Raw genomic sequence first — 11,899 nt, 5'->3', positions numbered from 1 at the left:
AATTATAGAGAAATATGGTCATTTGCCACTATCTGCTCCCGTCCCTGCATATGAGATCGACACTACAGCTACTGCTTTGGGTACTTGGGTGCAATGGCAAAAAAATTTAGTGCAAATGTAAAGTGATGAGGTAATCACTAGTAGAAAAAGGTCGATTTGCGTCGGACCTGGGACCCCTATTTGCGTCGGACTTCGGTCCGACAGCAAAGGTCTCGACGCAGATGACCTAGAACTGATCTGCGTCGTATGCGGATTTGACGCAAATGTTTTAGCTATTTGTGTCGTACCTTATATACGGTGCGACGCAAATTGGTCTTCCCAGCCCCCAAGAGGAGAATAAATGTGCATCGCACCTGAGGCAACGTGCGACGCACATTACCCTCCCCAGCACCCAACCCAGGTGCGACGCATATTGTCCTTCCCATGCTAGCCTGGATGGCAGGGGCAATGTGCGTTGCACCTTGCCTGGATGCGACACACATTAGCAATGTGCGTCGCACCCTGTGTTATGTGCGACACACATTGTGCAACATCTGCATCGCACTTTTTGCCATGTGCGACGCCGATGTATGATTTTTTTTTTCAGCTTTATTTGTTGGTTTGTTTACATATTACTAAAATCAGATGTATCAAAACTAAACAAGCATTCATATTAACCGTTGTGAGGGAAAATTTCGGCAGAGTTTCCTTTGTAATTTGGATAACCCAATAAATCATTGGGAAAAAGTTGCAATACTCAACGAATAATGTACAACTACTACACTAACAAGTTACTTGGCCTTCTCTTCCCCCACGACATGTTTAAAGTATTCTGCAAAATTATCTTTGAGTTCGTTGATATCTTCTATGGTGTATGGCTCAATGCTTGAAGGAACTTCCTATAAATATGTTAACTTAGTTAATAAACTTTAAAATTATATAAGTAAAGTAACGAATTTACAACATATATATACCTTCTTCAAATAATTTGCCTCAAAGAGAAAGCGGACGATTAGAAACATGTATCTCATGACGAAATAGTCGCATTCATCTCCTCCCGTTTGTTGAGCACACTACCCAACATTTAAATACACATATTAGAATCGAAAAATTAAGAAATATTAAATAGAACTATAAAATGTGTATCAAATACAAAACCATAAGAGCTTTACCTTCATTGATATCCAAGACAATTTTGTTGCTTTTTTGATACCTTAAAGGCGCGTAAATGATGTATATGCACTAAGTACAAAAAAAATTTAACAATAAAAGAATTACTACAAACATTTATAAATTATTTAAAATATCATAAAATACATGTAAGAATTATAAGAATTATTAACTTACGTATGCATCGGTTCCTTGATAGCTAAGTCTCCATCTCTCCTAGGCAATCAAATACATATATATATAGTCTTTTTGGGTAGAGAAAGGACGAGAAGAATCCAATGTTGCCTAAAGCATGCAACAAAATGTGATGTTCAACATATACTTTAACTACAAGTTCATATATAAAGATAAAACAAAGTAAAAATTAGTTTAACCAACATACTTTTCAATGTTTGGAAGCATGATGAATGTCATATCTCGATACATGAAACCAATATTTGAATCTCCATTCAGTTCATTCTCATTTGACAATAACCTACACTCCAAATATTTATAGTTAGACCAATAATAATAATTAATATCAATTTTGATTAGTTTAAAGTTTGAGAAATCTCACATCATAAATACTTGCAAAATGGCTACATTAAGCCATTCTCCCGTCAAAAGTTGGCAAACATCTTGTCGGGAGAGAATGATCATATGATCAGTAGTATAGTTGAAGTAGGAACTCCGACTAACTTCGATACTAAAAGGTTCATCTGCTGGTTTTTTGCAAAACATTTAATACATATCCTTGACAGAATCAGACATATCCTCATGTGACAACTCAATCAATGGATCTACATGTCTATGTGCAAACTCATCGGTACAAGTAGCATTAGCAACTGTTTCCTTTTTCTTCTTTTTCGTCGCACTTTCTTTAGGTATATGTTCCTAATTCAAATCGACTTCAATTCTTTTTCATTCATATAATATATAAAATAAATATTATTTGGTATATAAAAAACAATATTTCTAAGCATATACATTTAGATTTCTTATTATACTAAATCATAATGCTAAACATAAGTTACCTGATTATCTGAGTCCAAAAATACCAACTCTTTTGGCCATTCTAAGATAGAACCCTCAGTTTGACTGAGTTTCATGATAAATGGAGTAGAGAGTGAAACTGGAGCATCTGCGTAATCCGCATAAAAATCATCAACAGATACTCTCACGGTGGTCGTAGAGTGTGACGATGACTACTGTCGTGGATGAACGGTACCCTCAGCTACAAGGATTGGTCTGGATACATCCGCTATTGCCAAGCGACATGCAACTTGACTCTTAACATCCAATGAGAGAAGAATGTCATCAATTAAGTGCTTTAAAAGCATAATATAATAATTAGAACATATATAAAATGAAAATGTACCTGCAAGTCCATAAATGGATCATTGTCCCCCGATTGACGGCTACTAGGAACGACTGGAGTGAAAGGAGTTGGTACTTGAATACCTAACTACGCCGCAAAAGCCATTAACCTTTCTTGAACTAATGCATCTATATTCGAGTTTATCTCTTCCATTGTCTGTTCTCTAACTCTTTGGCTCACTCTAGCCTCTACCGCCAGCATCTCCTTATCATCCATGCCGCTACCCTTACAAGCAGTACTGCTCCGATCAGATCTCCCTAAACAGATGTAATCCCAATGCTACGCCCAGCTGTTAACACACGCCCAGGTCGATCTTTCCTCTGCAGAGCACGTGATAGAGCATCATCCATCCGACTTGGAACAAACTCTCCTTCACTTTGTTTCTTTTTCCAATCATCCTGCGTTCAAGTTAAAAAAAATCATATGATTAGTAGAAGACGAGTAAGTAGACAAGAAAAATGTTATAAACTTTGAACAATGCTTACAATGGACTCTTTTTGTGTTTCTTCATTAGGAAAGAAGAAGTTTCCATCCTTATCTTTTATCGATCTCGCGAGAAGTCAAGGCAATGTCCGATTCGACAAGGAGGAAATCACTTATGATGTAGATGAGTCAACAGATGATGTTGTAGAGGATTAAGGGATATACCCTTTGCGTTGCCAAATGGGAATCATCTCCGCATATGATTTTTGACCCAAATAATGAGGATGCTTGTTAGCAGCCTGAGTGATTCTTGCTTTTTCACTTTTAGCCTAAAATAGGATTTAGTAACTAGTCAATATTAAAGAGCCTAATGATAATATAATTTCATATTATATATTACATACGTGGAACTCCTTAGACCTCCATTTTCTACAAACTTGTCCCAGATCTCTCGCATGATGGAAGGATATATATCGTACGGTAGCCTATCATTGTTAGGCCCCTTCCTCGTTTTCATGATCCATCTAGTCACCAATCTTGACTTGAAATCTCTCCATCGTTTATCACATGTAGTCAAGACATCTCGGTTCTTCAAAATATCCTCTTCTATTCCAAACTCTATCTTCAATATACAAAAATAAACCAATTAATAATAAACGATTAGAATAATAAACATAATCTCAATTAGTGTATTAAAAGAATAAGGTTACTTACTTTAACATCTTCCCACAAAGTCTTTTTTGTGCCTTCTGGAACATCATCCCAACTGTCGTACAAGATAGACACTTTGCTTCTACTGATCTCCCCGCAATATGTCTTGTACTCACCAACAAAGTGCCCCATCAGATGTATCTACTCATCCCAAGCAAGAACTCTCTGAAAGCCGGGTTTGGAACGTATCCCTTTTGTAGAACCTCTTGGCCTGCTCACTTTCTTCTTCCTAGCAGCTCCATCAGTAATCTGGGGCTCATCAGATGCATTATGCATTGTCTCATCTTCCATCACTACACCTAAAACCATGTACATGTTAGATTAATCAGTAAAGTAATACACAATTATGTGAACATGCAAACCACAAAATAAATAATTAAAGATTATAAACATTAGTAGTTGTGTTAATATTATATAATTTACCTATTAATCAGCTATTTCATTGCCAACGTAAAATCCCTCATTGTGGTCTCGACGAACGTAATTTGTGTCTAGATCTTCTCCTAATGTACTTGGAATGACTACTGATGAAGCAATGACTTCATTGAACTGTGCATCGTAATCTTCTTTATCGTGTACATCATCAATTCCAAGTATTCTCCTTTTTCCTTCCATGACAACAAACCATTTTGAATCGGCAGGGTGGGCCATGTAGAATACTTGTTTTGCTTGTGATGCCAATATTAAGTTATCTTCATGATGTCCTAACCGGCTGAAATTGACTAATGTAAAAAAGTCATGTTTATCCTTCTTCACACCACGACGAATATCAACCCACTTGCATTGGAACAACGGAATTTTGAAGTCAATATAGTCAAGTTCTATATCTCTTCAATGAACCTATAGTAAGACTTCATTGTCTCAATAATCGTTCTATCTCTTTTACTTTTATACTCTGATGATAAGGCCCCCATCGTAGCACCACTGTTTTGCATCGTGGATTTGTTATCTTGTCGTTTAGTGTAAAATGTAACCATTGATGTCATACCCCTCATAGGAATGAACTTGCATCTTTGACCCATATGCCAACTATTTCAACGTATCTGATACATCGTTAGGAGTATCAGATAATTGGTTCATAGCTCGTTGTTTAAACTAATCAATAAATGTCCGATTATGATCAATCATCAACTCGCGTTCATTCTTCAATGGATACTGAATACTAAGCACAGTCATGTGCTCATCTAAGCAAGGATGAAATTGTTTCAGATTTTCTAACACAATCAATTCTGCTTTTCTTTTCAACTCTCCATCAAGACACAATCTTTTTCTCCCAATGGTACCACAACCTTCAAGCCTTCCTTCATGTCTAGATTTTGGCAAACCAATTGCTTGTAAACGTGCTAAATACTGACTTACATATTCAGATACTTCCTCAGTAACTGTTCTTTGGACAATACTTGCTTTTGATCTAGCTGGATTCATCACTTTACCCTTCAGAGTACCCACATGTCTTTCAAAAGGCCACATATACCTCATACAAACGGGCCCACAAAGTTTAATTTCTCTAACAAGATGGATTATGAAATGAGGCATGATGTCAAAGAACGATGGTGGAAAGTGTTGTAGCCTAAAAATCAAGGGCTGCCAATATGACACGTGGCCTCATCCTGGCCTTACAAGTGGCAATTGCTTATGTAGATAAAGTACATAGGTCAGCATATTGTCTGGGCTAAAGTACATTTTCCTGAGGAAAAAGATGTACTAAAATCCCTTTTGGCCCAATATTGTACTTAGGCCCAGTAAAAGTAATTTGTATCTCCATGTAAAGGTGAGGTGTGCTAACCAATCAGTATTTGCCACGTGTAATCGTATTATTGCTTAGCCAATCAGATGCACTCAAATTAGGGTGACATCAAGGTACAACGGTTATTTCAAACAGTATAAATAGTCCTTGAAATCAGGGGAAAGGTACTTTTTTCAGAGCATAGTACTGTTATTCTGCCATAAATTTTCTCTCTCTCTCTCTACTTTCTCCCTCTAAAAGTTCCTTCATATCCCTGATATCTGACTTAAGCATCGGAGGGGGAAATACCACCCAAACCACCAGGGTGGGTCCCTTTTTTGCAGGTGGCTAGTCGGAGCTCAGTATCGGGATTCGAGCCCAATCATTGTTGCACGAGTCTCCATATTAAGAACCTGTTGTTGGGAGTTGTTGTATTGAATTACTAGTTTTGTACTACCTAACATTTGGCGTCGTCTGTGGGGAGACGCAACAATGACTGATTGTCACTCATCGAACGTTGCAAGGAATAGAAGCTTTAGAATCCAAGTAGAGGATACGATGGATGACGAAAGGCCACCCCGAGGACGGGACAGACACCATGCTGCCGTTCATCTCGAGGTAGTACAAAACTAGTAATTACTTCCAGACCAGGATGACCGCTGTTATGGAAGAGCAAATTAAGAACAACATGCTGTTCTTTTAGATTAGCTCAGGGAGAGAGGCTGCTGAGCCTCTCAAGGGAAAGTCTCAAGAAGGTCATCCAGGGACCAGCCGGCCACCACGGCCAAAGTTGACCAAGCCACCTTCTAAGGGAAAGCAACCAGCTGTCAGTTAGCCAAGAAGGAAGATGGACTGGAAGCTGGTAGTCCATCCAGGAGAAAATATTCCTCCCACTAGTCACAAGATGGAGACAGATGCTAGGGAGTATCTGGAGGCCAAGAGGGCTGCTGCGTTTCAGCGTTTAGCCTCAGGTTCTACTCGTTACATGAATGATCCTTCATTGAGAGTTCCGTCTAAGACAGCATCAAGAAGTTATGGACCTTCGGCTATTCAGCCAAGGCAAGAAAAAACAGTGATACAACCTATGGTGTACAGGTGTCAGGCCGTCGCCAATATCTCCTCAAACCCCGTCCTTAAGGAATATCGCCGGGAGCACATACCCACTGAGGGACATGTTGGGGCACTAGGGATTGATTGGCCGACTCCCTTCTCAGTCAAAATCATGGAGTCCCCTCCATTCCTAAAGGTTAAGCTTCCAACGATTGAACCTTTTAATGGTATTACAGATCCAGACAATCATTTGTCAACTTACAAACACCAGATGTACGTCCAGGGAGTTGATGACGCTACATGGTGTAAGAATTTTCCAATCACATTGCAAGGAGTGGCGCAGAAGTGGTTTAACAATCTTCCTCCTAACTCAGTGAATAATTTTACTGAGCTTAGTATATTGTTCACCAGCCATTTCGTGCAAACCGTCAAGAACAGAAGACAAGCATGCATTTAGGAAAGGTGGTTCAAGGGCCTAAGGAAGCCCTAAGGAGTTATGTGAAGCGATTCAATTTGGAAGCATTGCAAATCCAGGATCTGAATGCTGGAGTGGCGTTTGACGCCTTCATCCGAGGTCTAAGACCTGGCAGCTTTTAATTTGATTTAGTGAAAAAGAAGATAACCACCCTAACAGAGGCTCTTAAAGAGGCCGAAGCTTTTATCCACGCCACGGAAGTTTGTGCCGAAGCAAAACAGCCAGAGGTGAAGAAAGTTGAAGAGGTTGTTCAGCCAAAAAAGAGTCTTCCCAAGAAAGCTGAAACTTGGGCAATGACTTCAATGACTACCTCGTCCAAGAGGAGCAGGGGATCTGAACTGGCAGCCACAGTTGAGCCCATAGAGTTCAACAAGGATCAATATTCCATTCTCATGGAAATTAAGGATCAGCATGAATTGAAGGCGCCGGCAGAGATGAAAACATCCTACAGAAACAGGGACAAGACTGAGTACTGTCAATTCCACAAAGATTGTGGTCATGAGAAGAATGAGTGCAAGCATCTCAAGAGAGCATTGGAGGATTTGGCCCGAAAGGGAAAAATGAACTCTTATCTACCCTCGTCAGGAAGGAAATTTCAAAAAAAGGACAATCGTCAGGGAAGAAGGAAAGATGATGAAAGCACTGATGAAGACGTGGTAATGGTAATCTCTGGGGTATTCGCAGCTGGAGGTCCTAGAGCTCGCGGCCATAAAAACTATCTGAGGGAACTCAGCCAGGTGATGCTCACCAATCAGGCGGAGGTTGATCCTTTCCCCAAGATAGTGGTCAGTGACCAGGATCGAGGAAAGAAAAGAACTCCTCATGACGACCGGCTGGTGGTAGGGATGAAGATTGCTAATCTCAGGGTAACACGAATCCTGATTGATACAGGAAGTTCTACCGAAATCATCAGTGCAGATTGTTTGTCAAGATTAAAATTTGATAAAAATGATTTAGTTCCTGTTAATCATCTTATCATTGGTTTCGGCGGGGGTGGGGGGGGGGGGGTAATTCATCCTATGGGGACGGTGGGGTAATTCATCCTATGGGGACGGTTACCCTACCCGTCAGGGTTGGAGACAAAGAAGCTACGAGAACGCTTTTTGTGAAGTTCCTGGTAGTATGAGATCTCACAGCTTACAATTTCATCCTCGGACGACCTACCTTAAATCATATCAAAGCCGTCATTGTAACTCATCTGATGCTCATGAAATTTGAGTGTGATAATGGGAAAATTGGGTCTTTGTATGGAGACCAGCAGGCGGCAAGAGAATGCTATCTTACTACTTTGAGACCATCATCATGGAAGTAGAAATCAGAATGGCCAAAGGCCATGGAGGATGAGCCGGCCAAGAAGCAGAATGCCATATAAGTCAGTTGAAGCATGAGGTAGAGAAGGCACAGGCAAAGCCCCTCCAAGAGAGCAAGCCGTCCATGCTCTTACCCAGCAAGAAAAGGGGTTGTTTAGCTATCAAAGAAGAGAAGAATTCGTCCGATGAAGTTATGGCTATCATGAGCTTGGGGTTAGAACGTCCAGAGCCAGTAGAGAGCCCAGTGGAAATCTGTTTAAACCCAAAGCGTCCGGAGAGGACGTTGAAGATTGGATCCGTCTTAAGTTCTGAAACCAAGGACGCCTTGGTTGAGTTGCTGAGAGAGTTTGAAAATGTTTTTGCTTATATTGTGGAAGAAATGCTGGGAATAGATCCCGAAGTTGTAGTACATAAGTTGAACATTGAGCCGGGGCAGAAGCCAGTCCGACAAAAGAAAAAACATCTGGGGCCGGCTAGAAACCAAGCAGTTGATAAGGAGGTCCAGAAGCGGCTCAAATCCAAATCCATTCGCGAAACCTACTACCCGGATTAGGTGGCTAATGTGGTCATGGTTCCCAAGTCGAATGGTACTTGGAGGATGTGTGTTGACTACACAGACTTGAACAAGGCTTGTCCTAAGGACAGCTTCCGATTGCATAAGATTGACCGGCTGGTTGACTCCACGACAGGGCATGCACTGCTTAGTTTGATGGACGCCTATTCAGGCTTTCACCAAATTCCTATGTGACCGGATGATCAGGATAAGACCTATTTCATTACTGAAAAAGGGCTATATGCACCGGCCACCTTTTAGAGGCTCATCAACACTGTCTTTCAGCCGCAATTAGGGAAAAATATGAAGGGTTATATTGATGATATGATCGTCAAAAGCAGAGAGGAGAAAGATCACGTGGAAGATTTAAGAGAAACCTTCACTACCTTGAGAAAGTACAAGTTAAAGCTCAATCTGCAGAAATGTGTGTTCGGCGTGGTAGCCGGGAAGTTTCTAGGGTTCTTGGTCGATCAACGACGGATTGAGGCCAACCCTGACAAATTTCAAGCAATTTTGAATATGACCTCTCCGTCCAAGATTAAAGACGTCCAGCGTTTGACGGGATGCCTGGCCACCCTTGGGAGGTTCTTGTCTAAGTCTGGTGACAAGTGCCATCACTTCTTTGCAACTATAAAGAAGAATGCAAAGTTTGAAAGGACAGAGGAGGCAGGGAAGGCGCTTCAGCAGGTAAAAGACCATCTTCGGCAGCTGCCTAGGCCAATCAGCCCGACCGAAGGAGAAAAGTTGTATGTTTATTTGGCTGTATCCCCATTTGCGGGAAGTGTTGTTCTCCTAGCTGAGAGAGATTCAGTACAAATACCCGTTTATTTTGTTAGCCATGTGCTAAAGGATGCAGAAGGCAGGTATTCGTCTATAGAGAAGTTCGGCCTGGTGCTGCTAATGGCCAGCCGGAAGCTGAGACCTTATTTTCTTGCTCACAGTATTCTAGTCTACACTGACAAGCCATTAAGACAAGTGTTGCATAAAATGGACGCATCCGGACGAATGTTGAAGTGGGCCGTAGAGCTCAATATGTTTGATCTGACGTTCGAGCCCAGAAAAGCAATTAAGGGGCTAACTTTGGCAGACTTTATTGTAGAGCTTATCCGGCCTACAGTAGAGCACGTCCAAGACCCAGCAGAGGGAAAGAGGCATTGGACCCTAATGGTGGACGGATCATCCACTGCTAATGAATGTGGAGCCGGGATCATCTTTCAGTCACCAGAGGGGGACAAATTTGAGTATGCAATGAAGTAGCAATTCCAGGCTTCAAACAACGAAGTAGAGTATGAAGCTCTCTTAGCCGGCATTAGAATGTGCAAAGCGGCTGGAGCCCTGGAGATTGAGGCAAAAACTGATTCCCTGCTGGTGGTCAGTCAAGTAAATGGAGATTTTGAGTGCAAGGAGGCGTTTATGAGTAAGTATATGAACCTAATAAAAGAGGAGGTTAAGTCATTGAAACGATTCGTCCTGGATCAATTACCAAGGTCTGAAAATCATGAAGCTGATGCCCTCTCCAAACTAGCCAGTTCGGCTGAGGGGGTCGTGCCTAGAACAGTGTTCTGGGAGGTCAAGGCGGCCAAGAGCATTGATGCCACGGAAGTCATGTTTCTTAGCCGAGAGGATGAATGGATGAGCCCTATAATTGAATATAAGAAGACAGACCGGTTGCCCCTTGACCCCCTAGAAGCTAAGTATGTGAAGGCTAGGGACAAGTGGTTCGAGTTATGGAATGACACTTTGTACAAGAAATCCGTCAACCGACCTCTTCTCAAGTGCATCACTATAAAGGACGAATTGGAAGTTTTGAAAGAGTTGCATGAAGGAGCCTGTGCTTCCCACATTGGGGGGAGAGCGTTAGGAGAAAAAGCTCTAAGGACTGGCTACTTCTGGCCGACCTTAAAAGAGGACGCCTTGCTCTATGTCAAGAGATGTGATAGCTGTCAAAAGCATGGCAACATATATCAGAAGTCGTCCAATTATTCGACTCTAGTTCTCTTTCCTCTTCCCTTTGCTAAATGGGGAATGGACATTCTCGGCCCTTTTCCTATAGCGGCCGGCCAGAAGAAGTTTGTGATAGTAGCTGTCGACTACTTTACAAAATGGGTGGAGGCTGAAGCAATGAGAGACATTACCACCAACGACGTCAAAGGGTTTGTCTGGAGGAACCTCATCACAAGGTTTGGTATGCCCCAGTCCATTGTCTTTGACAATGGGCCACAGTTTGAAACACCTAAGCTTCGTCAATGGTTTAATTTGGCCGACCAAGGAATCAAAGCCCACTTTGCTGCAGTTGCTCATCCTCAAGCAAATGGGCAGGTCAAAGCTTTCGACAAGATCCTATTGGCTGGAATAAAAAAGATGCTGGATAATGCAAGAGGACTATGGGTTGAAGAGTTACAGTTGGTTTTGTGGTCAATAAGAACAACGGCCAAAAACTCAACTGGTGAAACTTCGTTCATGCTCGTCTATGGCTCAGAGGCCGTTCTCCTTACTGAGATTGAGGAACCAACTCTGCGAGTAATGATGTACTCAGAGGATGCCAATTGGGCTGCTCTCCGGACGGCCTTGGATCTGGTTCTCGAAGTCAGGGGCAATGCGCTGCTAAGGATGCAACTCTACAAATTAAGAATGGCTAGAGAGTTCAACAAAAGATTAGCTAGCCGGCCATTGAAAAAAGGAGACCTCGTCCTGAGAAAAATGGAAGCAGTAGGCCGAGCCAAGGAGCTAGGCAAGCTCACTCCAAATTAGGAAGGCCCCTACAAAATCGTCGAGGAAGTTCAGAATGACACCTTTCGTCTGGAAGGAATGGACGGTCGTTCTATTCCTAGGACGTGGAACTCTGATACTTTGAAAAAATACTTTGTTTAGTTAATCTTGAGAAAGTGTAATCTTTTCTTAGTACCTCGCAGTGAAAAAAGTAGAAATGTATACATGTACCTTGACTCTCCGTCAAGCAAAATTCATATAATACAGCTCTACTTCTCTCCTATGACTATCCCTCTGTTTGGTTTATTTGCTTTAGTTAAAAGTATATACTATCGTCCAAGATGACTAATAAAACAGAGCAGCAAGTAAAAATACCTTATATCAGGAGATCGACCAACATGTTATCATCCTTATAAGGATAAGTACATGGAATCGG

At 41.5% G+C, this 11,899-nt stretch overlaps 1 protein-coding gene across 1 annotated transcript; it reads left to right on the top strand.

Annotated features, from left to right (window-relative positions):
- Nucleotides 1-10,068: 10,068 nt before the first annotated feature.
- On the top strand, nt 10,069-11,505 carry LOC125493742 (uncharacterized). Its single transcript, XM_048637250.1, has 2 exons — nt 10,069-10,939; nt 11,024-11,505. Exons 1-2 carry the CDS (start codon nt 10,069-10,071, stop codon nt 11,503-11,505), a joined length of 1,353 nt encoding a protein of 450 aa, XP_048493207.1.
- The last annotated feature ends 394 nt before the right edge of the window (nt 11,506-11,899 follow it).

Source organism: Beta vulgaris, chromosome 9, assembly GCF_026745355.1.
Source record: "Beta vulgaris subsp. vulgaris cultivar EL10 chromosome 9, EL10.2, whole genome shotgun sequence".
NCBI lineage: Eukaryota > Viridiplantae > Streptophyta > Magnoliopsida > Caryophyllales > Amaranthaceae > Beta > Beta vulgaris.
Note: the sequence above shows the minus strand (reverse complement) of the source record. Positions and strands in the feature narration are given on the sequence as shown.

What these genes read in the sequence shown, in the direction of transcription:
- LOC125493742 (XM_048637250.1), top strand. Translation starts at nt 10,069, where the DNA reads ATGTGCAAAGCGGCTGGAGCCCTGGAGATTGAGGCAAAAACTGATTCC. An exon ending in GAACCTCATCACAAGGTTTG is followed by an intron (nt 10,940 to 11,023) that starts GTATGCCCCAGT and finishes TGGCCGACCAAG; the next exon opens with GAATCAAAGCCCACTTTGCT.